We start from the raw sequence: 26,720 nt of genomic DNA, 5'->3' as shown, positions 1-26,720 counted from the left end.
GATAGAGAGGAGGTATCAAGCTGCTTTATTATTGTGCAGTAAGTGTATGGCATAGAAGTGTTTTGATCCATTTGTCAGCACAGCTGCTCCTTGGAATAGACCGTACACTGAATGCAACAATACATATTGCACATAACTGAAAAATACCTGCAGCATACATCAAATCAAAGTGACACAAATGCCCCTAAAAATAGTTTGAGGTGCTAATAGTCCAGGAGCAAATGCCTTAGCCAGTAAAAAGGCCTTGAATACCCATCTTGGGACTGGCAATGTTTTTTGTGTTTTCTTGGAGGACCCTTCTAAGTTAGCAAAAGTGAAAAACACTTCTGCAGTCATGCTGGCTAAAGGCAGACAACACGTGCACCAGTATTAAGGCTGCTGTGGAGAGGTATGGTATGAGCATAGGGCAGGGAGTCATGAACTCCATAGTTGTAATTCCAGCTCTGCCACTGACTCTCTGTGCATGGCTTTGAACAAGTTACTTAACATTTCTGAGCCTGTCTCCCAGAATGAGAATAACACTTCCCCATCTCCACGAGATGCTGGGAAGGTAACTGATGTTTGTAAAGTTCTCTGAAGAGGGAAAGCTCCTCAGAAGTGCTAAATACAAGGCAGCAAGTGTCAGCATCTGCAGCACAAGTGCAATGAGGAATTAATGTTCTGCACCCAGGTGATTGCACCCTGCTCAAGGAGGTCCACTGATAGCTGTTTAGAACTCAGAACCTTGGGGGAGCTCTCTTGGCAGATTCACAAAAAAAAGAGATTCATAATCATTTAAATGAAAGGTTTTTTCCAAAGAGAGGATAAGCTGGTTTGTGGCATGAGGTTACAGCTACAACCATGGGGAGAAGCTTAAAACATCCACTTCCCCCTTTTTCTCCACCACCCTTCTGGGGGAGGGATTCAGGGGAGAAGGGGGATCCTAGACATTTGGCTTGTGGCTGGCAATCCTGATCCTGTTGCCATGGAGCCTGAGTGCTGAAAATAATATTAAAACAAACGTAAAATATTGTCCATCAGAGGCACCCAGCAAATGGCAGGGTTTGCTGCCGTGGTGTTTGCTCAGGCTTTAATTTTAACAAATGTGCCTTGCCCAGTGCTGAGGTTTGCCAAACATGGCTTCTGGCAAACCACCAGAGGGAGAAAGTTTCACAGGGTATGAGGCTGTCAACTGAGAACGTTCCACATCTGCCTGTGAGTGTCAGGCAACACCAGGACCCTGGCAGCTAGATCAACCCAGCCTTGATGGAGCTAAGGGGGAGAGGTTCCCCACTACAGCTCTATACTGGCCCAAGTGATCTTAACTGGCTACCCTTCTGGATGCAGGCACCCGCACAGGGCAGAGAATAAAAGGGAGGAAAATAATAGAGCAGCACTAGAAAACCTTGTTGCTGGGTTTACCTGGCCCCCCATGTTGGTACTAGGATGAGTAGGGGGGAGCCCCCACTCCCCACAGCTAAACACAGGCTTGGAAAGGACAAAATGTCTCTTGAGTTGAAATGATTGCAGAGCCTGACCCTTTCTTGTCCACCCTGATGGAAGCAAGGACGGAGAGTAGCTGACTTTCCATGCCGCTGCTGTGAGGTGAGGGGACTGGAAGCCTAGCAGTTGGCTGATTTTCAGTGCTGTTAGTTGAGGGGCAAAGCCTCACAGTGGTGAAGAGTTGTGGGTTAGTAGTTCAGATTGCTGCATGTCAGGAGAGGGGAGGTAGAGACAAGCAAAACTGGAGATGGTTTCTAGACTGGACAAATTTCCTTCCCTGCTAGAGCTGAAGTTGTGAGGAACTATCTTGTACTCTTGTGTGTGTGAGGTACATAAATATAATACATTCACATACATATGCGAGTTTAGAGATGCTAGACTGGCAGCCATAGAGGCTGAATTCCTCCATCTACAGATCATGGATATCCTGGACAGCAGCATGGCAAGCTCCCCCCTTGTGCCTCCAAGTGTGACCAGGGAATATGGTCTCCATGCCCAATATGGTCTCCATGCTCCTGGCTTCACTACTGAAATCGTAACAAGGAGAATACTTAGTGCCAGAGCTGAAGCTTCTAACTCATTTCATTGTGGGCCACTGAACAGCCATCACACAGAAACAACACTTGGTTGCTAGCTGACTTGGACTGGCTTTGAACCTTCCCTAGGACCTGTGTAGGGATGGAATGTTGTGTATGCCAGGTGAGGGATTTGTCTGGTTCATCCAGTGAAATCTGTGAACTCCTAGAATGGCATACTGTGGGACTGTGGAGGGTAAGCACCCAGCGGTTTGTTTAATTGGATAGCCTATGATAAGTGAGACAATTTCTACTTTCATTGTAAGTGTATGTGCATATGATATTGTAACAAATCAGACCCCCTCCCCACCACACCTTCCCCCTGGCTTTCGCTGTGCAGCACATTTATGACTGATTATAGTTTTACAGTGGCTGTGGTCATAGAACTTTGATCTCTGGCACCAAAATCACAGGCCACCAGCATCATTAACTGTTAAGAGTATAGGGTTCGTGACACACAGTTGATTCCATCAAGGAGGAGCAATGTTGTACACATTAGCCAGCTCATACACGATGCCATGTTTTTTGCTTTCTTTGTAAAAGGAACTTAAGTACATCTTAAGAGGGTTTCCTGTCCCTCTGACGCATCAGTCACTGGCCACTACTGGAGACAGGATAGCACTGGTCTGTGCTGCTTTGGTAAATGCTATCAGAGTGGGTCTGAGTCTCTGTGCCAAGCAGTGAAGCGGTCATGGTTGTGAGAGGCTTCCCTGTATCCAATCAGCCTTGTGCTGATAGTACTTCAGTCTCCAAGCACTGACTGTCCCATAACCTTCATCAGCACAACATACAGTACCCTCTTAGGAGGGCAGAAATTAATTAGTCACTCCATCCAGTGCGTGTTGATCTTAGATGTAATTGTATCAGGCCTCCATTGGGAGCAGCCTGGGCTGATTGATAGTTCTATCCAACTGCAGCCTTTGTTCATAGAAACTTTCCTTGATGCGAGCTGCACGGCAGGAAGCAGGTGGGCAGCTCTGTTCTGCACCCTGCCAGCTTTGGGGTCCAATGCTTATTAGACCAGGAGTTTCATCAAGTTCTATTCTCTCCCCACCCCTCTGAGATGGATCCTGTGATGTTCTAGGATTAGGAATGCTTCTTAACCTTCTGGTTGATGTATCCCTAGAGGTGCATAGATGGTTTGGGGTTGGACGGATTTGATTTTAATCAGTAAGTGCTGCCTAATTATCTTTCTCTCAGCAAGTAAAAACAAATCAAAATAACTGATATCACAATCTGTAGGAAGAAAAAGTGCTTTTTAAAAGTTTTAAAATATAATTGAAGGGTGAGTTGGTGCATTAGTGGCTCTATTAAAGAATGCAGCATTCCTTGATGCTTAACTAAAATGTTGCAGACTGAATATAATGAATTATTTTACTGTGAATTGTATTGCTTCTTTGCTTATTGCATTTTGCCGTTTTTAAAATGTACTGCTTAATGTAAAACTTTAACTTTCTAATGATCAGGAAAATTACTTGGGAAATTAGAGCTGGTCAAGTAATATCGATTTCCTGATAAGCTTTGACTAGATAATTTGGCAAATAACGTTTCTCTTTATCCTCACATCCCTACCAACTCCCTCCCGCTCATTAATGCTAGAGATGGGAGCATACTGAGGATGTAGAGGAGGTGTGGGCTGAATAATTGCCCTTGCAGGAACCTCAGTCAGCGGACATGAGCCTATTATTAGGTTACTGCTGGAGTGACATCACCAGCTGCCGATGTATGTTATCCGGCACAGTGACATCATTCCTGTAAGGACCCCCCTTTCTGGGCCAGTGCTTGCAGGAAAAGCATCTTCTCCCATAAGGAAGACCACCAGGCAGACAGGGATAGAGCTCAAATCTAGCCTGAACCTCTGGACTGCTGTATGAGACCCCTATCATCCCTGAGTCACTCAGCCTCCTTTCTGTAACTGGCTTTAGCAGGGTTCTTTAAACATGTCTAGGTTCTGTTTGCCCTGCAAAATGGAACCGTGCTTTAACCCAGTAGGAGAGACAACCAACATCATAACTGGTTCCATCAGCACGCTTTTCACTGTAGTTTAGACAGACTGTCAATTTGCTGAATGTGTGGCTGGTAGGATGCTGCTGTTGCTGATACACGGAAGCCTTCACTTGGCATCAGCTCTGCTGTCATCCACAGGAAGGAGAGGAGGTAGGAGCTCATTACAGGACAGCTGTTTTCTTTTAACTTCTAGAAATGAGAGAAGTGGGAGTAAAGACAGGGAGACTATGGCATGTGCTGCAGCCACCATGATATCCTAAAAAGGGTTTGAACAGACCCGCAGGTTTTCTGTACCCTCTGTCTTCTCTCACCATTAGCACGATATGGAGTGTAAGTAGAAAACAGGGTTCAAAAAAGCTAAAAGATTCCTCTAGGGACAAAGCACATGAGGTTGATCTGGGTTTTAGAATGGTTTGTGTCACTCAGATTAAAAGCCAAAGTCCCTCAAACTTTGGTGGGGGTGAGAGTGGTCTGTGGGACCCTCTATTTCTTCATCCTCTATCCTTCTCATGTCAGACTGTCTGAAAGGAGGATAGGATGCTGTTCCCTTCTAAGCTTGTCTGCACTTGTCCAAGTGTCAGGTGGAGTGTGTGTATGTGTAGATTGATAGGAAGTGTTCAGCTTCGTAGGGGCTGAGCAAACTGCTCCCAGCCCTGCTGGGCCTAGATAGTGAACACAGCACCAGATTGTCAACCCTGCCATGGGGTGTTTGTACTGTTCACCATAGCTGATCTGGAACTCGCCTAGCTGAGAGACTGCAGCCTCTCTTCCCACCTGTCCATGGACCGTCATGGGAGGATCATCACTCTTGCTGTTGATTACTGGAGCAGAGCTTTCCAATGCCACTGTCAGAGTATTCATTGTCAGTGGAGAGCCCTCACCTGGGGAACTTGCTATTTCTGGTCTACCAGAGCTCAAGGTTGGTGGCGGCCTGCAGGGCAGATTGTAAACTGCCTTGTTTAATCAAGGTAGGGTCAGGGCCCAGGCCCATCAAAAGGCAGGAGCAGACATTTTATTGTCATCCTGGTCGGTCTGTGTGTCAGTTTGGCACTTACAGTAAGAGGCCAAGATGCTGCCATGATGGGCACTGTATAAATATATGATGGAAAAAATAATCCATCTCCAGTGTGATTTACGTTGGGAACGTTGACTCTTGAATCTGAGGCTAGAGACCTGCTGTTTCTCACTGAAGTCCTTATATCTCCATTGTTAAATCTTTCCTTGGACAAGTTTTTTCTTGTCCCCCTCACCAGAGCTTGTGCCTCATGTTTGATCCTGGGCCTCTTTCACTTGTCCCAGGGTCAGCCTTACCATTTGTGGGACCCAAGATCCCAGAAAAGTGGCAAATCAGGCCACAAGTTACCTCCCCTCTTACCTGATAATAGAGGAGTCTGGCAAAAAAGTGTTTCCTTTTGTTTCAGCTCCACTATCAGAGGAGAAGATGGGGTCAGCCAGGCAGAGATTGTAGGGGATGGTGAGTGATCCCCTAGCAAGCAGCCTTAGTTTGGGTCAGCCCTAAGGACAAACAAGGAGGGTTTAACGTGCTTTAGCTTGGTTTGGGGTTTCTTGCCACTAACTCCCAGAAGCTGCATGGTGCAGGGGCTGACGAGGTGTTAGGTGAGAACCTGGAAGAAATCTTTCTTGGCCAGAGCAGAAACCCAGGTCTGTTGTTGTTTCACAACATGTAGGGGTGACGATCCAGAAAACAATCTTGGAGCAAGTGAACTGCTGGGAATGGGTTCATTCCTCCTCTTCAAAACCAACTTTGACTTTGCTAGAGGCTGAGAGGAAACCTTAATGGCAGTATGAAGAGCTTTGCTACTGAGAGCTACCTTGTGTAGTTACAGAATCTTCATTCAAAGCTCATCAGGAAGCAAATGGAGCTTTGCGATTTTTAACTTCTCCCTTCTGAAATGTTACAGACCTTTAAATTGGGGTGGGATCATGTTGATTTTGGGTGGAACAGAGTGGAAAGAGGTGAGGGGCCAGTTACACATTTTGAAATGTTCTTCCTCTGCCATTTGGCTGTTTCAGTGACCTTTTCTATGATCCCTGTTTCCCCCCACATCTTGCTTTGTTTTGCAGCCAGGAATACCTGATAATCTTCTGAAGGGTGCTGTTTCTCCTGTCTGGGTGTGAGCTATATCTCATCCCTGCCCATGTTACTCATTCATCTCAGAAAGAAACAGTCCAGTGTCAGCAGTTGAATAACTAACCAGCCAGCTCTTCCCTTTGTCTTCTTCTTTCCCTCTTTCCCAGGCAATGTTGGTTAATGATGAATAAAACCCGGCAGCCACCAAAGAGCAGAGCACAGGGACCACAGAGGCCCTTGGAAGCCCAGCATCCTTCTGGATTTATGCTGACCAAAATCGGTGCCTTCTGTCTGTAGCAGTCCAAGAAAACGACACGATTCCTCTTCTAAACTCCTGCATGTATCTGTCTCACTGGATGTTTTTGGAGTTGGGGCGGGGGGAGGGCTTGAGGGGCAGCACTGTTATGCCAAATGTGCTTCACCCTTTATATTCGTTCATTGTGAAAAGAAGCCTGTCAACATAAGTGCCCACAGCAGGGCACATAGCTTAGAGGCCCATGTGACCCAAGGCCCAGTTAACTCTGTACTAGTTTTGGTTTCACTTATGCATTCTGTGTTTCAAGTGCTGTTGCCTTTGTCCTTGTGCTCCAGAGAAAGGCATCTGAAGTATTGGGGGAAGAAACCCTGACCTGCTTGTTAGGATTAACTGTTCCTAACATGCTCTTGTCGTTAACACCAGCAGACACATTCCTTTCCTTCCAAGGCTCCCTCCTAAGAACAATAAACTGTCTAATGGTCACTGTGTCCGTGAGATGCTTTCAGCTCTGAGTTTGAGAATTGCTCCTTACTCTCCCTCCGGCCCCTGCCAGCAGTGAAAATCTGTCAGTTCCCAATAAGCATCAGGAATAGGGATAGAAATAGTTCCAATCACAGTTTGTAAATTAAAAATATGATTTGTTTCAGGCCAGGGGTTGAATGACTTTGGCTTTTCTGAAAGTACTTGGAAGGGGACAAAGCCTTGGCCAAAAGGGAACTAGCTGTGGTGAATCATGCTGCAAAATCTTCTTACCTAATACAGAGTCCTCACTCCACCAGTCTCTTGTGCACTCTCTCTCCCCTGCTTGCTCTCTCTCTCTTCTCTCTCTCTCACCCTCCAGCCCCCACTCCATTGTGTTCCCTCTTTGTGGAACAAGGAGCAGTAGGGAACAGCATGTGTAGCACTGCATCCCTATCCATGTTGCGAGGCAGTCAGTCTATTTGGAATGTATTTCTTTGGGTGTCTCCTAGCATTGGCACTGCCTGGCTCTGGTCTGTGACGGAACACATCTCTATTGCTTTGCACACTCTGTACCTATGTGTATAGCACAGGCAGAGATCGCTCTCCCATCTTTGACATGCAGCCACCTGTAGGTTGGGACCTGGTTCATGATTCCCCATGCCAAGAACCCTATGTAGTACTTTGGGACAGGAAATGAAGAATAACTTCTCCAGTTGAAACCACAGGGGGAATATAAGGTAGCCAGAATGAAATGAGCAGGGGTGGAATTTAGCCATGACATCCAGCCAGCACCAAAGCTACTGAAGGGTGGACCATGTCTTCAATAACCGCATGAGATCAGGACCTTAGTTTAACGTCTTAGCCAAAATGTCACACCTCCAGCGTTACAGTGCCCCTCACAGCTCCTTTGGGTGTTTGATTCAGTAGTAGAGTGCCACCTACTGAGTCATTATTGAACTTTGCCACTCATCATGGGTGCAGTTAAACTGGAAATGTGCCCATATGTCAGCTCAGTTTCCTGGCCTTTTACACTTGCTGTTAATCAAGCAGGACAGAGCTGCAAAGCCCTGTTCACTATACAAGGCACTGCATTCACTCACTCATTGCCCTTCCTTTGTTAAAGTCACAGATCTCCCTTTAATTCCAAATTTGCTGCACTGTGCAGGTCAGACCCACTGGCCCTAGGAGAGGAGGGGAAGCTTCGCGACCCAGAGCTAGGCACTTTGTGCCCTCAGGTCTGTTGCTAGCAGAGTTGGGAGGGCTTTCTGTGCTGCTGCCATGCCAGCAGGGTATGGCTCCTGCTCTGCCTACAGCATGTACGTTCTGTGGAGCAGAGCACTAAAGCCACTCACTGCAGAAATTTAGAGGGGTAAGGTTCATCTCCAGGTGATGACGACGACTTAATTACTGTTGGCTTGGAGGGGTGATTGTCCCCGTTAGCTTGTCTCCTTGTCCCACCTCTCCCCCAGGTTTGTTTGGCACATGTAACCTGCATTTCAGCCGCCCCAGTTTGCAGGGTGGAGGTGGTGATGGATTATGATGCCAGGGCTGAATATCGCACTGCGCAGGGCCATCTTCTCCCTGAGGCAACTGTAATACAGTTCCATGTTCTTTCATAATTAGCTTTATTTACCAAATTGGCAATTTCTCTGTTGAGAAATAGCTGATTATAGCATTCAGGGAGTTGCTGTCATCTCAAGATATGCAGGTGTCTGTGAAACATAAACAGATGTGATCGCTCACAAAATGAACCCAATGGATAGTGGGGGAGGGGGAGATCCAGTCATAAAAACGCAAATGCAACTTCTCTGGCCTCATTCAGGCTAATGCTGGCCAGGTGCACGACCACTGTTGTGCAGCCTCAGTGATGACAGAGTATCACTCTTAGGCCACCCGGCACTTCCTAATGAAGCGCTCGATTAATTTAACTACCTTTATTCGCTCTGCCCTTTGGTCACCTCCCCAGTCCACTGTGGGGCCGTCTCACCAGAAATCGTAGATGAGATGATGGTGGAGCAAGGCTGGTCATGACAGAAACCAACTCATTTTGTAGCCTCTGTACTCATTGTCATATGACTCTCCTGTTCCTTACATATTGGTGCTTTAAGTCCAGATTCAGAAGAATTCAGCGCGAACAGGATACATATAAAGACTGAAATAAACCCATCTGACACGCATTGTGTGCAGCCCAGTGATGGGGCTAGAAAGCCAGCTGTCTAGGAGGTAGTGAGGCTGAAAGTCATTCAGCCCTGGGATATTGGCTTGATCTTCTCCTGGGAGCACGGCTATGAAATGAGTTTTGGTAGGTCTCAGGATGTCTCCTTGCAGGATGGAATTGTGGTTCTACCTGCTTTCCAGAAAATCCACCACCCTTGTTACCCCCTCACTGATGAATGATGCCATTGAAAGATGCCAGCTGTCACATTCCCCCTCATCTGCCTCTGAGTCATCTGGGCTTGGGACAAAACTGGTCTGTTTGGAAAGCTCACACTGGTATCGCAAAATGAAATCCTGGCTGTAGAGCAGAGGTGGGCAAACTACGGATTGCGGGCCGCATCCTGCCCGGCCCTTGAGCTCCCAGCCAGGGAGGCTAACCCCCAGCCCCTCCCCCACAGCCTCAGCTCGCCATGCCGCCGGTGCTCTGGGCAGTGCGGCTGCGAGAGCCACCGGGGGTGTAATGTATTCAATTGCTGTCCGTAGGAATGTCCTACTTATGGAGCACCAGGACTTGCAGCCATATGCAGCACATTCTTATGGGGAGCAATTTCATACACTACACCTGGGTAGGGAAGGCTGTGCCTCCCCAAACAGCCTGGCCCCTGCCTCCTCCCACTTCCCGCCCCCGTCTGCCCCCCCTCAGAAGCCCCGACCCATCCAACCCCCCTGCTCCCTAACCACCTCCTCCCAGGACCCCCCGCCCCTAACTGCCCCCCCGGGACCCCACCCCCTATCCAACCCCCCCATGCCCTGACCCCTGTCCACACCCCCACCCCCTGACAGGCCCCCCGGGACTCCCATGCCTATCCAACCCACCCTGTTCCCCATCCCCTGACTGTCTCCACTCCATCCGACTGCCCCCTGGGACCCCCTGCCCCTTGTCCAACCTCCCCCACTCCCCACCCCCTTACCATGCTGCTCACAGCACCAGGACTGGCAGCCATAAGTAGTACACCATAAGTACCACATTCCTGCAGGGAGCAATTCAATACACTACACCTGCCCTCCATAGAGTTTCAGAACCCTGATGTGGCCCTCAGGCCAAAAAGTTTGCCCGCCCCTGCTCTAGAGCCTTGGGTACCTTCTGAGCATTGTGAAAACCCTTCTCTCTACACATGACACACCATCTCTAATGAGTGTTCTCTGGTTTGTGTTCTTCCTTTTCCCCTGTCCTGTGTTCCTTGCAAAGACAGGAGACACCCTGTACCATGCGTTAATCAGCTCCTGCGGCTTATCTCCCAACTTGATTCCTTGACTGTTCGTGAAATCTTTGTTGCTTGCTGCAGAGCTCGAGTTTGATTTTCATGGAGGATTGTGATGGCAGGTGTCAGTTAAACTCCTAAGTGGCAAAGTTTGTTATGATTACGGTCTAGTATTCAGTGGCAGATAGTTGTCCTCACCACACAATCTGTCACAATTGACACTAATTGGCAGCCTAGCAGTCTCCACCAGAATAAACAAGGACTGAGCGGACCATAGAAACTGAACTGCACTCTCACCCTTAAAAGAAGGTCCCTTCAAGGCAAGGTTGAAGGATTATGGGGGAAGCTTTCTCTGCTGCAGTCTATGCTGCACGTTTAGTGGATAAGTAGAACTTCAGTTTCGAGTACTGTTGCTCCAGCCTCTTTCACCTGCACAAAATTCTCATACAGCCAGATTTTCAGACAGTTCAGCTGAGCATCTGCATAACTACTTTGCCTGTGCAGTTCATGTAGTTGTGTGTGCAAATAGGTAATTGTGTGCACAAATGCAACTAGTCATTAGCATGTGGGGTGTACAGTTGCGGTAACTGCATGTGAAAATTAGGTTTGCAGAATGCCCAGTTACAAGGACAAACTGTTTGAAACTGGCTGGATGAATGGGAATTAAATAAACAATGTGTTTTCATGCAAAAGGCCCTAGCATAACGGTAAGGGAAGGGAACAGCAAGAGCAAAAGAGAGAAAATACAGTAAATGAAAACATAGTTCAAAATTGTCCAAGAAGCCTCAGTGGCTCTTTAAATGCAACATTCAACAAGCACTCGGAAGCTCTAATATGCAAGGGCATCTCAGGCTCTCTAAACACTGAATTTGTGATCTTGCATAAAACTACAACCCATCGCCTCCTGTGGTTAATATTTCACGCTTGACTTTACCAGATGCTTTATCTAATATCCTCTTTGCATTCGTGCTTTTACCAACTCTGCCTTGTCCACAATGAGAGAGGCTGAAGGAGGAAGGCAATTGCCAAGTGTGTCTGTAATCTTTGTAGGAGGGTTTTGTGCAGCTGTTGGGGGCGAAGAGTTAGTCTCACTTCCTATTTTATAGTCTGCTGAATCCTGTGATCTCATGCTGTGTACTCCTTTTCCAGGCAGAATTTTCCATTTGTCTTTTAAGGTATTATTTATTTTATTGCCAAACTAGTTAAAAGTTCCTTTCTGTAGCTTGCTTGCTAAACAGGGCCTGATCCCTAGAGGGACTGAGCTTCCATTGCAAACACACTGGTCCTTTCACGATCAGGGCCTTAACTTTGCATGGTGGCCTGTTGCAATGACTGTCACAGTCTGTATGGGAGTGGAAGAAGTATAGGTTCTATGTCCCCTGGCTTTCCCTCCCCCCACTCCTCTACCAATTGCTGTAGTAGAAATGTACCTATTTAAAATATAGTCTACAAATGCAGTGGCCTGTTGTTTGTACACAAAGACTAACACATGATTAGCCATTACAACTCACACTGCATTAGAATACCTATTGACTATTAGCCAAGATGGTCAGGGATGTAATCCCATGCTCTGAGTGTCCCTAGCCTCTGATTAGCAGAAGTTGGGAGTGGACGACAGGAGATGGATGACTTAATGATTGCCTGTTCTGTTCATTCCTCTGAAGCACCTGGCACTGGCCAATGTCAAAAGACAAGATATTTGGCTAGATGGACCCTTGGTCTGACCTAGTATGGCCGTTCTTATGTTCTTACAAGGATCTCTTCCCTCTCCAGCTGGTGCAACACAATCAGAAATTACTGGCTGTCTTTAACCAGAATCTGAACAGCAGTACAGAGTCGCGCAGGCCTGTACCCTAACACCTGCTCCTCTTGAATGAAATTCTGTATAGTTGTCCTCGGGGACGGTGGCTGTAATATTCTTGAACTGATCTCCTTATACCCTTCCTCCACCACCACCACCACTGTGTGTGCACGTCTTGCTGTCTCCTCATTTCCCCAGTTCTCCATGTTGAGAGGTGATTGATTAAAGTCTCTTCCTAGCCTGGTTTTGCAACCTCCCTTGTGTCCACAATTGTTCTGTGCAAGTAATGATACCCTCCCCCTCGGGTATCTAATGACACCTGCAGAGTGGTGGTAGTCTGTGGGCAACACATGACTTTTAGGTGGCTGAACACCTATCTCCCCCTAGTTTGTGGATCATTCTGCGGCTTGGTTGGGAGACAGGCATCCCGACACCGAGAGGAAGGCAGCAGCACACGTGCCCAGAAACAGGAACGTGGGCCCCTAGGGAACTTTTACACTGAAAAACATAGGTGCTAAGTGAGTTGAGGCGCCTGTGCAGTTTGATGGGAGATTTCTGGATCACTGTAGAGCGGCAACTAGGACTTAGAAGCCTCAACCTGAAACTTAGATGCCTAAGTACCTTGGTGGATCCCTTGTTGTACTTTTGGTCACTACTGCCCCTTGTTGCTTTTGACCTGGTATTGTAGAGGTGAAAGGCTCAGTGCCCCAGTAGTTATTGACCACTGCCAGTCTCCATGTGTATTTCAAACATTATATTGGGTTTGTGACATCTGCACTGAAATGCCTTTGCTAGCGTCTCAGGTGTGGAGGCAGCTGTGTGAGGTTTATACGTTACAAGAGCCCTCCAAAGATGGGAAGGCCTTCAATGTATCTGTCCCCAAATGATCAAACTATAAGGCCTTAGTGCTCCGTCTCAAAGGACAACAAAGTAGAAAATTTAAAATTGAGATAAGGAAACACTTTCTGACACAATTGTATAATTAACCTGTGGAACCCACTGCCACATGACCTCTCTGAGGCCAAGAGTTTAGTCACCGTTATACCTCTGTATGGATAATGAGAACATTCACTGCTACAGTAGATAGGGAGAAAAGAGAAGGAATATGAACTCTTTTGCTTTGTGCATAAGCTGATTTCTAACTAGCAAAGTTATGGAATAAATGCCCATGAGGGAAGTTTTTTCCTTATTGTACTCAGGAGGAAACCGTGCACCTTCCTCAGAAGTATGTGGTACTAGTCACTATCCGAGACAGGATACTGGACTAGATGCACCATGGATTGAATTTGGTGGGGCAATTCTTACGTTTCTAATGGTTTTAATTGGGTCCTAACTGGTTTGTGAGATTTAGATTTTGAACTACCTGAGCTCACTTAAACGAGGAACCAAGCTGGAGACTTGAGTGATTCTACCCACAGCAAGAATCAGAGGGCCTGTTCCTTCCAAGCCAGCTATTTGGCAGGGACCACTTGAGCATTTCCTTTGATCTTCTGGCTCTGCAATAGAATGCATCATGATATTGCATTTAGTAGTATTGTACACGCACAGGGAGTGCCATTGTAGGTCAGGATTAGCTAAACACAACATTAAAAATAAAGCACAGCTATTAATTTAATGAGCTCCTTGTTACAAATGTCATAAAGCAAGTAAGCAGGAGCTGTGCCAGTACGGGCAGTACCCACTGAGGGGATGGACGGGGGGAGCCATCTGATTTTGTGCCATGTGACGATGCAACGTTTGGTTTTTAAACAAATTAATTCTTTAGTTTTCTGCCTTAGCATTTTTAGCTGCTGAAGAAATCTGGTTAGTAACTGCAACCAAGCCTCATGATTCCTGATGAGCCAGGGGGAGATGCCCGTTCAGGATTTAGCTTAAATCATAGCAGCTGAAATAAAAGCTCACAAAAGGCAGAGAAATTGATCTTTATGGGCTGCTTGAATGAAAGAGCCTTGATATTCCCTTTAATCCTTATTTACTTATTTTTCTTCTGCAAGCCTGTTTTGTGTTGGGTTTGGTTGGATTTTTTCCCCCTCCTACTCCTTAGCTTCCAGTTTGCCATTGCCAACTAACAATAATTTCCTTGGATTGCAGTTTATTGGATTAAACAGATCAATGCTGTGCATCTGTGAGGACCAGCGTTGCACATGGAGTGAATTTGGCTGCTGTATCTATCTGCTGCAGGCTTCCAATGCCACCTTTTACCCTGAGATTTGTGCTTGTTCCCCTGTCACTGCTCCACAATCACAAGGAATTACAAGTGGTGGGGAAAAGCCCAGTAGCTCCTTCTGCAGGAGGGTGCACAGCTGGATGGGGTGCGAGGGTTTAAGGCAGTCCGTGTGTGGGGCCATCATGGGATCTGCAATCTAAGAGGTTAGAGTCTGAGACATGGGGCTCAGGGTCCTATGACTTCTGTTCCTTGCTCTGTCACTGCCTTTCTGTGTGGCCTTGGGCAAGTCATTTCACTTTTCTGTGCCTCAGTAAAACACCACGTTGCTGAGCAAGGTGTAAATGCCTTGACAGACAGACAGCCTTATGGACCAGAGCTGTACTGAGGATGTCCCTGCCCAAGAGCCTCAGCTGACCATAGTCATAGCAGTGTGCCACGGGAGGGGAGACAGCCTTTCCAGTAGACAGGCCTTGAAGTCCTTTAGCTCTTCAAAGGGCAAAAGCACCTTGGATTTCTCTTGGAAGGCTACAGGCAGCCAGTGCAGCTCCCTAAGCACTAGTGGTGTGTGGTCCCAACATAAAGCTCCACTTATTAAGTGATTTGCCTTATTCTGGCAAATCGTCTCAAGATGTAGCTCCAAGCAGAGCACGTTACAGGAGTCTGAACTCAGGTGACAAAGGCTGGGGTAAGTGGAGCAAGGCCTGCATCTGGGAGAACAGCCACACTTGCTTCACCATGCATGTTGGACCAAACATGGTTTGGGAGCCAAAATGACCCATTCTTGATGCCCTGCCAAGACTGGGCCACAATATAAATAGTTCACCCTAAGACAATTTAGACTGCATAGCTGAGGGAAGCGTAACCCTTTTCCACAAGTGTCTGAGAGCAGCCGTGCTCCTCTGCTGGGAGGCAGGCTGTGTGTTCTGCAGTGCATAGAATCGCAGGGAGAAGCGGAGCCCCATGATATGAGGAAAGGTTAAAACAACTGGACATGTTTCATCTTGAGAAAAGAAGGCGGGGGGCAGGGGCCTGGTAAGTCTTCAAATGTGTTAAGGGCTGTTATAAAGAGGATGAGGATCAGTTGTTCTCCATGCCCACTGCAGATGGGACAGGAAGTAATGGACTTTTAATCTGCAAGTAAAGTAGATTTCAGTTGGTTATTAGGAAAATCTTTCTGACTGTAAGGATAGTTAAGTAGTGTAATAGGTTACCAAAGGCTGTTGTAGAATCCCTGTCATTGGAGGTTTTTAATAACAGGTTAGACGGCCACCAGAAAGGTCTACTTGGTCCTGTCTCACTGTGGGGAGATGGAATACACAACCTCTCGACATCCTCCTAGCCCTACTCCTCTATGATTCCTCCACTGTTTAAGCCAATCTGCATTGTTCTACTGGCTCTTGCTGTGGTCACTTTCTACAAGTGCTCACCTTGTTACTGTGCGTCAAGGGATTGTATGGGAGGTCCAGCTTGCCTGGTTCCGCAGACAAGCCCAGTCCACATCAAGGAGCGAAGGTAAATCACATTCAAGAGCAGTGTGCTGCAAACTCACCCTGTGCCTCTCTCTGGCTACCTCACTTGGGGCTTGAACGTGGTCTTCTAACACTGATATGCACAGTCCAGGCCTCCTGAGGAAAACACTGGCACTGATAAACCACAATGCAATAGCAACCCTACCACAACAAACCAGCAACTGCATTCGATGGAGGAAAAACTGTTCTTTTCTCCTGCAACAGCTTTTTGTATTTACTTTTGGGGAAGTAGTTATAATAAGTCAAAAGGAAAATCTGATCTTAAACATCCATAACGAAGAATGCCCTTTGACAGACTCAGGTTGGTGGGGCTTAGGCAGCCTCTTTGTTTGGTGCTCCTAACAGTTTGTGGGGCTTTGATTTCTTTGACGTGTGTGAATTGGCTTGGTTTTTCCTAGTGTTACATGTGCTTCCTGGCATCTGCCTGCCCAAGATAGACACTCGGCTTTAACCTTATTCACTTGTAGGTATTTTTAAAATGGTAACTCTTACATGTGTATTAGAGGCGGCAGCAGAGATCCAGCCCGAAGCAGCTACCTCACACACAGACATTTGGGCCTGTCACAAGGTCAGCAGCTGGTTACATAATCCACCTTGGTACAATTATTCTTTCTCTTAAAGGGACATTGGGCAAGTTGTTTTTCATGTTGTTTAATGAACATAGAACATAAGAACGGCCATAGTGGGTCAGACTACAGGTCCATCTAGCCCAGTATACTGTCTTCCGACAGTGGCCAATGCCAGGTGCCCCAGAGGGAATGAACAGAACAAGTAATCATCAAGTGATCCATCCCCTGTCTCCCATTCCCAGCTTCTGGCAAACAGAGGATAGGGACACCATCCCTGGCCATCCTGGCTAATAGCCCCAACTGGGTAATTACCATTGATGGACCTATCCTCCATGAATTTATCTAGTTCTTTTTTGAACCCTGTTATAGTCTTGGCCTTCACAACATCCTCTGGCAAGGAATTCCACAGGTTGACTGTGCATTGTATGAAAAAATATTTTCTTTTGTTTGTTTTAAACCTGCTACCTATTAATTTCATTTGGTGACCCCTAGTTCTTGTGATATGAAGAGTACTTCCTTATTTACTTTCTCCAAACCAGTCATGATTTCATAGACCTCTATCATATCCTCCCTTCGTCATCTCTTTTCCAAGATGAAAAGTCCCAATCTTGTTAATCTCTCCTCATACAGAAGCCATTCCATACCCCTAATCATTTTTGTTGCCCTCTTCTGTACCTTTTCCAATTCCAATATATCTTTTTTGAGATGGGGTGACCACATCTGCACACAGTATTCAAGATGTGGGCGTATTATGTATTTATATAGAGGCAATATGATATTTTCTGTCTTATTATCTATCCCTTTCTTAATGATTCCCAACATTCTGTTTGCTTTTTTGAGTGCCGTTGCACATTGGGTGGGTTTTCAGAGAACTATCCACAATGACTCCAAGATCTCTTTCTTGAGTGGTAACAGCTAATTTAGACCCCATCATTTTATATGTATAGTTGCAATTATGTTTTCCAATGTGCATTTACTTTGCATTTATCAACACCGAATTTCATCTGCCATTTCGTTGCCCAGTCACCCAGTTTTGTAGCTTTCTGTAGCTCTTTGCAGACTGCTTGGGACTTAACTACCTTGAGTAGTTTTATATCATCTGTAAATTTTGCCACCTCACTGTTTACCCCTTTTTCCAGATCATTTATGAATATGTTAATAGGACTGGTCCCAGTGCAGACCCCTGGCGGACACCACTATTTACCTCTCTCCATTATGAAAACTGACCGTTTGTTTCTACCCTTTGTTTCCTGACTTTTAACCAGTTACTGATCCATGAGAGGACCTTCCCTCTTATCCCATGACAGCTTGTTTTGTGCTTGGCTCACTCAGATGATGGAGTAACCTTCCTGTCTTGACCACACAGCTCTCATCTCCTTTTTCAATGGGTAACATGGATTTCCCATTCACCTGTGTTTTATAGGGGGCTGAAGCCAATGTGGCTGGGTTTGGCTTACTTCCTTTTAGTTGCTACAGCATTAGTGATGTCAGCACTGCTTTGGGAGTAGGATTGTTAGTTAATTAGTGTGCTCACAGCTGACTGGCTCTGTAGTGGCAGAGCATAGCATATTGCAAGGGGCTGGTTAGTGTGTATACCACTGCCTCCTGCTGGGATAGAATCAGAACTGCTCAGCTGTGCGTCAGGGTCTTATACTGCTAGTAACTAAAAGAAATTCTCCTTTAGTTCAAGTGGTAGGGGAGCAACAACCAGGAGGAGCTAAGTTCTAATTGGTCTTACAGCATCAGGACAACCTTTAAGTGCTAGGTGGCCATGGATTTATTATAATATCATAGGTCCTACATAAACAACATCTTTTTAAAAAAAAGATGGCAGACTGGTGGATTAAAGAACCTAGACATCTAGTATCCTGAGGAAGTTCCTATTCCAAAGTGGAAGAATTTTAAGGCAGGTCAGACTTTGGCCCTTCTAGGTCATGTCCTCCTTAAACTGTTTCCTTCCGTTAAACTCTTTTGCTTTCATGCAGGAATTCTGTCTGTATTTGTTCTTTCTCGAAGGCTTTCATAGAATATCAGGGTTGGAAGGAACCTCAGGAAGTCATCTAGTCCAACCCCCTGCTCAAAGTAGGACCAATCCCCAATTTTTGTCCCAGATCCCTAAATGGCCCCCTCAAGGGCTGAACTCACAACCCTGGGTTTAGCAGGCCAATGCTCAAACCACTGAGCTAGCCCTCCCCACATGCTACAAATTATTGGCATGGACCCAACCTTGTAAAATGCTTTCCAGGGAAAGTCACTTGCACAGTACAGAGAAATGGATGATTTAGCAACAGGAAGCGACTCAGGAGGAGGAAGAGGGGACACTGAGTAGGTGGGACAGCACAAAATCATGTGGTGGAGCCAAGACAGGATGAGCAGAGCAAGTAGTTTGAGGAAGGCATGGGTGTATGAGGTCAGGGATGGTGAATGGAGCAACCCCACGGGGGTGTGTGAACACCACGGAAATCATTTAAGCAACTTGACTAGAAAAAGGATAAATGGTGAGCCATGGAAGCTTTTGCATCAGCTGATCCAGTGCTGCCACAGAGCCCGAAGTGTGAAATATGGCCCCTCACTGCTGCCTGCCCACACCTACCACATGGCCTGGCTGGTGAACCACGGTGCTAATCCCATCTCTCCCTGGTTCTCCCTATTGCTCTCCTGCTGTATCCTGGAGAGAGGTAGCCCTGGAGAGAGGGGGACACATAAGCTGCTGGGATGGCAAGTGAGTCTGGAGAGAGTGAAACAGAGGAGATGGATTGGGAGAGGGTAGAGAAGTGAGGGTGAAAGGGACAAAGAAAGGGGAGAAGAGAATGAGAAGTGTATTTTGTTCCACTAAATACAGCAGGCTGACCTGATGGGCTGATACATGGCCTCAGACAGCAGGGGCTTCCTCATCCCTCCTCTACTGCACCCTGACCCAGTCTCCAACTGACTGGACTTTTCATCTAGCCTCTTGTGATCTCAAGCTTAACAAAGTCACTTTACGCAGTGTCCTGCAATCCCTCTCGCTGCCAACTCTCCTCCCTAGCAAACACTCAGGGATAATGGGATCAGGCCTGTGGGGACCATTGTGTTGCTAATGCTGCTTTGTCTCTTGCAAGATAACCAAGTGGAAGCATTGCCTAGCAGATGGCTTCCCAGGCTGACAGCTTCGTCCCCAGCAGGTCTCAGGTTTTAGTTACTTGTGACAAATTAGCGTCTGTCAAAAAGCAATCCCGCTCCCCACCTCCCATGGGAGGGAGTTTCAGTTCTTCCAAGTCAGTAATTGCATTGGGTACCCAGCTATGCCCTGGTGGAAAGTTCCCATGGGGGGGCTACCTACTGGTTTCTTCATCCCCACAGTAACAATGGGGCAAGGCATGGCCAGTGTCACACATAAGTACATAGCAGTGTCACATATACATAGCTGCAGATTTCACAGCCAAGAGTTCAAATTGGTTCTGAGCCAGGAAACCTTAAAGTTAGCCTGTCCTTAGTGTGTGTGCCCAGCTATCAGCCTCTTCATGGACCAGTTGTAAATTCTGTATCTGGATCTAAGGCTGGACTTCAGACCTCCTTCCTTTCTATCCCAGAGATGCTCAGATCCAGGGCAGTGGTTGGTTGAAACCCATCCCTCGGGTTTGCTAAATCTGATGCAGAGATCTTGAGTAGCCTTGGTATTCACTTAGCATACCGTGTGTGTGTGAGAGAGAGAGAGACCCCACTGCTATGACCATGGCTTTTAAAGTGCTCATGGATTCATAGTTTAATGCCAGAAAGGGCTCCTTACATCATCTTGTTTGATTTCCTGTTTAGCACAGGCCATTGACTTTCTCCCTTGTCTCACGCCCAATAACTGGCTGTCTTTCAAACTGTGCACTTCCTCTCCCTGGTCGCTCCCTTTGGCGTATCAAGTGAATGACTCTGAAGTCTGTTTACCTGCATTTTGGGACTTCCCAGGGCTGGGAAGTTAGTGCTAGGGTCCCCTATGCAGGATGGGAATAAGGCACTGGTCACTGCAGCGGTCTGTCTGTCTCCGGGGCACTCACTGCCTGGCTACACCAAGAGGCTAAAATAAACGTGTAAGCAGTGTCAGGATGAGCTCCACCCTGACATCTGGTGGTGAGGTGTGGCAAGTTGTGGAAAAGAACTTCAGGGGCTGATCTCATTTGCATAGGCACACCCACCCCGCCTAGAATGAGGCCATAGCTGCCCAAATGGTCTCTTTGGCTGTTGTGGGATCCCCAGTGTCTCTGTTATTGGGGCAGGAAGAATAAATTGTTGTTACCCTGATTATGGGAACTGTGCTTGGAACTGTACTTGGCCTTTTGTTATGATGGAGGGACTCACCATCAACTAAGTAGCACTCGCTAGGCAAGCGTCATGGGTTCCAAAACTCTGTGAATGGAGAGAGGCTGGGGACAAGTATTAATACTTGGTGGCATGGGTCCCTGGGTGAGGGCCTTACATGCTAATTGCACTTCCTCCTCTCTCCACTGTGGAATATCAGAGCTAATTTTGATTCCATTAGGAGTCTAGTTACAGGCTGCTGAGCTCACCTTGGGCTAATGGTGCACCAGCACTGAGGCTCCCCTACTACAAGCTGAATTCATCAAAGAGCTGAACTGACTAAGAGCTGAAATCACTGAGCATTGTGTTAAGTAGTGGGGGAGCCTGAAGATATATTGTGGAGCAGTTTGTGGGATGGCTGGAGTGCCTTGTGGACAGGCTGGTGGAGCAGTTCATTGGACGGCGGGAGCTGCTTGTGGGATGTGGAGCGGAGCAGTTCGTGGACTGGCTGGTGGAGCAGCGGAGCGGAGCCAAAGCGAAGCAGTTCATGGGGCGGCTGGCGGAGCGAAGGCCTATGGAGCTGTGGGGCGGTCAGCTTCAGATCATGTAAGGTGCCCCTTACCTCTCTCCCCCCCCGCCCCCCCAATCTCCACCCAGGTTGGGAGGTAAAGCTCTGCAGATAAACTTTCGAACTCTGGGGCTGCCCTGACCAGGGACAGAGACTTTTGGGTCATTGGACTTTTGGGACTTTGGGTGATTTGGGGTTGCTGGACTCAAGAACCAAAGGGAAAGGACACGCCCCAATTTGTTTGGGGTGGGGTTTTTTTGCTCATGGGTTGTGTTACGAATCCTGTTGGTGGTGTTTCCCCAATATAATGCCACATTGTTTCTCTCTGTTATTAAAAGCCTTTTTGCTACACTCAGACTATGTGCTTGCGAGAGGGGAGTATTGCCTCTTGGAGGCACCCAGCGAGGGTGGTATATATTTGTCCCAGGTCACTGGGTGGGGGCTCGAGCCGGTTTGCATAGTGTTATTGGAATGAATCCCCTAGATATTGAACCTGGCCCTTGTTTCTGCCAACTATGATGGGCAGAAGGGTTACAAACGCAAGGAGCAATTGGTGGCTTCAACTTGCTACTAACTGGGGATAAAGCCGTGTCCATCCATATCAATTATTCTAAGATGACTGCATGCCCAAAGCTACTCCTGCCCATCCACAGCAGCTGTCCTCAGCTCCATTGTAGAGTGCTGAACTCTTCAGGGCTGCTCTTGTATATATGAATTTGGCTGCTTGATTCACCTCTGTCAATTGTTTCCAGGCTTGCTGAAGGTCTCTTCAATGCCTGTTCCTGTCCATCATGCTCAAGACTTTAGTGCAGTGACCAGGGGCTTGTCACTAGCATAGTCCACCCCACTGACCTTCCCACCGGGGTTGAACCTGGCAGGGTTTGTGTTCACCCTCAGCCCTCAGTAACCTTGCTCAGGTGTTCTCAGAAATGTTGCATCTGACCCTATTGTCTATGAGGCTATCTCTGCAAGATCTCCTACAGAGGAGTTTTGTTGCCTTGTTTCTACAGGGGGAGACACGCCATTATCCTTGTTCTTCCATCTCAGCCAAAAGAAACAGGGTAGAGGGAAGCAATGAACTGAGAGGATAAAAGATCCAGTCCAGCATTTTAGGTGCTAATCAGGCATGGTACGTCAGCACAATGAGGCATTAAACTCCAGCTCCCCTTGCCAGGAGTTAAGGGTCCCAGCTGGGGATTCTGACTGCAGGAGCAGACTGTGAGGTTCAGGAACTGAATCGCTGCCTGCCTCATGTCACTGCATTTCAGGGGAGTTGCAGGTGCTGAGCACCTCTAAGGATCAAGGAAGGGAAGGCAAGAAGAACAGAGTAAGTGGAGTTTGGGTGTGGAGAGTGAGCTCAGAAGAGAGAGGGGGCTCAGTGGGCAGGAGAATGCTCCAAGCTGAACGGGGAAGCCAGGGTAGCAGGCAGCTCGCTGAGAGTGGGAGGAGGTGTTGGAGGGAGCTGTAGAGTGAGAGCACTGGGACGAGTGCGGGGAGCTAATGGGGGAGTTGGAGCGGAGACATGGGTGGGGAGAGGTGGTGGCCAACGCCTTATTAAGATGATGGGTTCTAAGTACTATTCTAGGAAGGAGGCACATCCCCCCAGACCAGCAGGTGGAAGCTTCGTGCAACTGAGCTGCTGTTGTCTGCTCCAGTGCCAGGCAGAGTGGGGGGATGTGTGTGTGGGGGGGTGACTCTGCAGCCTTTCTGCAGGGACAAAGAGAAAACATGCTAGAACCCCAACAACACAAACTAGTTTGAAACCCTCCAGCTCCTCCTGGAAGCTGGGAAATGGAGCAGGAGCTCTATTGTCAAAACACTCCCACACAGTTGTTGGTTGTTGTATGTGATTTCACTCCACCTGTCATGTACACTGAGGAGGAAAGGGAAAAGTGACAGTGCTTCCCTCAGTCAGGGAGCCTGCTGCCCACACAACAGCAGTGACTTCTGGGGCCTGGCTGAAAGTGCTACAGTCCTGCCTTGGAGAATCAGAATGCCCTGCCACCCAACATGGAACATAACCTCTGCCGTTTAGAAGTGGCCACTATGGGCCACTGCAATGGGGCCAAATCACCAGGGCCCAGGTCTGCCCCTTCCCTCTCCTGCCAACTTAACCTGAAGTCCTCCTTCCGTAAAGTCAGGCCCAGAGTGATGCTTATCTAGCCCATGAGAGCTCCTTTCTCTTAGTCAACTTCTCCCTCTCCTCTGCCTCTGTGGCAGCAGCCCCTCTTAGAAGGGAGGGAATGAGGGGTGCTCGACAGATGTGACGATGGAGACTGCAGCTTCCTTTCTTGGTAATCTGAAATGGCAAACAGCATGATCGGACGCATGGCAGCTGACCCAGGGGCTGGTCAGTGTAAGCACCCATTGCCATGGTGTGTAGGCAATGCCCACCGTTTGCAGGCCCAGAGAGCTCAGTAGCTGTCATCTAGTGACAGTGGTAGGCTAGAAGCTCTGTGCACGCTGGTGTCCCATCATGTTCCTATTGTGCAAATCATTAAACTCCAGCTGGTGAGAGATTTCTATTCGTTTCTTTCAGTTGTACTGTTAGTGCCTGGGCTTAGGGCTGTTAATTTGGGTTCTGCAGAATTAGGAGTGAACCCGAACAGCTCTGTAGTCAGGTACACACAGGTGAACTGAAATGCTGCAGTGCTTGTGTTTAGGGGGGTTTTCAGTGCCTCAGGAGCTGGACCAAGCTTTGCTCTCCTCACAGTATGTGCACCCTCCAGGACCTGCAATAGCAAGAAGAGACCAGATTTTGTGCCATCTCAGCAACCCCGGGAAAGCCTGTGAAAAACACACACTTGCAATAGGAAAGGTCTAGCCATGCCCCCCACTGGCCTAAGGCTATAGGAAGTAGATCTGGTGGAAGCTGGAGCTCAGCCACTCATACTAGTCATTCCAGACAAGCGGTCAAATTAACCTTCAGCCCCCAAAGGCCATGGCTAGCACAGCATGATGGATCAGCCCGTGAGTGTGTGCGCACCTGTGGGCAGTGCTGTACTTAACCGGAGTATGACAGACCCATTAGGTAACAGCGCCCTCTGCTAGCTAAGAAGGTGCAGCTTCTCCTTGAGCTTGCTGGGACGAAGGGAGACTTTGCTGTGGAGCAGAGTTCAGATGCTCCCATTGCTGCCCGTTGGAAACAGCTTCACGACTGTGATAGTCGAGTGTCTAACCACAATGTACAGGGCTGTGGAGAGCTCAGAGTAGAGCACATTGGACGGGAATGGTGAGCTACATCTTACTCGGCTGCCTGGGCCATACCTGTCTTGTGAGTCATACGTAGCAGTTTGTATCTTCAAAGCACTGTACAAACAGTGACTCTAGGGAGTCACAGGCCTTTCCCAAGCACCATCCGGCCAAGGGACCGATAGCTAGTGAATGAAGCATTGGTGCCATTACCCCAGTTAGCAGATGGAGACATGGAGATGCAGCCAGGGGAAGGGATTGTTTTTCAGCCTACCTCCTGCAGGTGTGTGCTCACTTTGCAAAGGTGGGCACAGCAGCTGTATGTGGGCACCGAGAGTTTGCTGGATGCCCAGCTGGCCATTTACCAGCACACAGCCCCAGCTCTCTCACATAGGTTCCATGTGTCAGGCCCAAGATTATGCAGATTGGTTGTACAGCCCAGATCTCCCAACTCCCTTCTCCCCTCCCCACATCCTTGTCAGAGAATCATAGAAATGTCGGGCTGGAAAGGACCTCAAGAGGTCATCAAGTCCAGCTCCCTGCGTTGAGGCAAGACCAGGTATATGTAGACCATCCTGACAGGTATCTGTCCAACCTGTTCTTAAAAATCTCCGGTGATGGGGATTCCACAACCTCCCCTGGAAGCCTGTTCCAATGTTTAACTATCCCGAGAGTTAGTTTTTCCTAATACCTAACCTAAACTTCCCTTGCTGCAGGTTAAGCTGATTGCTTCTTGCCCTGCCTTTAGTGCACGTGGAGAACAATTGATCGTTCTTATTGTTCTTCCCTTGTTCCTTCCCCTCCACCCCCATTTTCCTCTCCCCTAATGAAGAGCACTGATGATAAGTGCCATTAAGTTGGCATCCAGTTGCTCCATATAGTGCTCCCACCTCATCTGGTAGCCAGTGACCTACATCTCCAAATATCGAACCCCTTCAGCCATGGGTGTAGGAGGGCCGTGAGCTCTTGGGAACAGTTGCTGCATTTCACCAGTTACCTACTTACCTTGGGAGGGGGGGAGGACATACAAAACTCCCCCCGGCTCCTCAGCACTGCTTAGTGGTCCCTGTTGTTATAGGGGACTTGCACTCTCCTCAGACAGTTCTCTTCTCTCTCAACCAATTAGGAGCAACACATGAGTTATTTATATGCACGCAATTCCGACATACCCAAACCGGAGACCACACACGCAACAAACTCACACAAACACACACTGGCACAAAACAGGGTCTGCTTCCTTAATTATCTCCTGGAAGCCAAAACACTTAGAACTCTTTGCCGTCTTCTTCCCCTCCCCCCCCCCCCATCCCTTTATTGTTCTTGGGCAAAAAAAGGTTAATTAAACTAAAAAAAAATCCTTTTTTCCCCCTTCTTTAAGCATGAGACTGTTAATTTTCTCTTTATATTTGTATTTAATTAATTCCTGCAAAGACTCCAACTATATGTTTTTAGTATAATTTCTTCCTTTGTCTCTCTCTCTCATTGTTATCCTCACATATTCAGCTCCCCCCCGCCCCTTTCCCCCAGATTTGAAATTCTATTACCATTTCAGAAGGCAGGCGTTTGAAGAGAAAATTGAATACCCGTCCAGCCTTGATAAGAAGGGACATTTGGTACTAGCACCAATTTGTGAAGCAGATTTGTTTTTTTTACCGTTGTTCCCCCCCACCCCCACCCCATGCATATTGCTTGTAACCTGTAAGGGGGGGGGGAATTAAAAGGCAAGTGCATGTGGTGGGGGGTGGGACTGGCGAGGGAAGGAGAAGACTATAATGTCGTTTCTTTTAGAATTAGCAGCCCCTCTGTCCTTTCTCTGCCTAGTAAATGTGTCATAGCAACAAGGCATCCTACCTCCGCCTGGCGCTCTGTGAGGAATGTGTGGTGACATTCATGACAAGCTTTTGTGGGGTCTTCCCTGCATTTCCCAACCCCCAAGGACGTGTCTCTCTCCTTTCCTTCTCATCCCACCCCTTTATTATTCCTGGAAAGCCTCAAGCGCTGAACGCACACATGCCATCCCGCAGCAAGTAGGTGCCAAAGCGAGTCACGTTCTGATTATGAATGAAGGCTGGTGGGGGCCAGGGGAGAACTTTGCCCCTTTCCCCTCCCTCTCTCTTTGCACAGACACAGCAAGAGGCTGTTTCCTGAAAGCGGTCTCATTTCCCCTTGAGAATTTGCTCTGGCCAGTGGGAGTTCTCCATTTCGTCCTGCCAGCAGTGCCCCCTATGTGAATCGGCCTGCGCTGTTGCTGGGTTAGAACAATTTTAACACTCACCCCACCTGAAGTGGGCTGTAGCTCACGAAAGCTTATGCTCAAATAAATTTGTTAGTC

General features: G+C 47.7%; 1 protein-coding gene across 10 annotated transcripts in view; it reads left to right on the top strand.

Moving 5' to 3' along the window:
• Positions 1–26,720, top strand: part of CHCHD6 (coiled-coil-helix-coiled-coil-helix domain containing 6) — a 200,156-nt gene that overhangs the window by 166,667 nt on the left and 6,769 nt on the right. For 2 of the 10 annotated variants that reach the window (XM_037904030.2, XM_043551988.1), the window contains one exon: positions 6,324–6,895. The exons of the other annotated variants lie outside the window; for them this stretch is intronic. In XM_037904030.2, the coding sequence (XP_037759958.1) occupies positions 6,324–6,347 (24 nt within the window). In that variant the 3' untranslated portion in view covers positions 6,348–6,895. Of the gene's footprint in view, positions 1–6,323; positions 6,896–26,720 lie in introns of those variants that run through there. 10 annotated transcript variants of the gene reach the window in all.

This window comes from Chelonia mydas, chromosome 7, assembly GCF_015237465.2.
Source record: "Chelonia mydas isolate rCheMyd1 chromosome 7, rCheMyd1.pri.v2, whole genome shotgun sequence".
Classification (NCBI taxonomy): domain Eukaryota; kingdom Metazoa; phylum Chordata; order Testudines; family Cheloniidae; genus Chelonia; species Chelonia mydas.
Note: the sequence above shows the minus strand (reverse complement) of the source record. Positions and strands in the feature narration are given on the sequence as shown.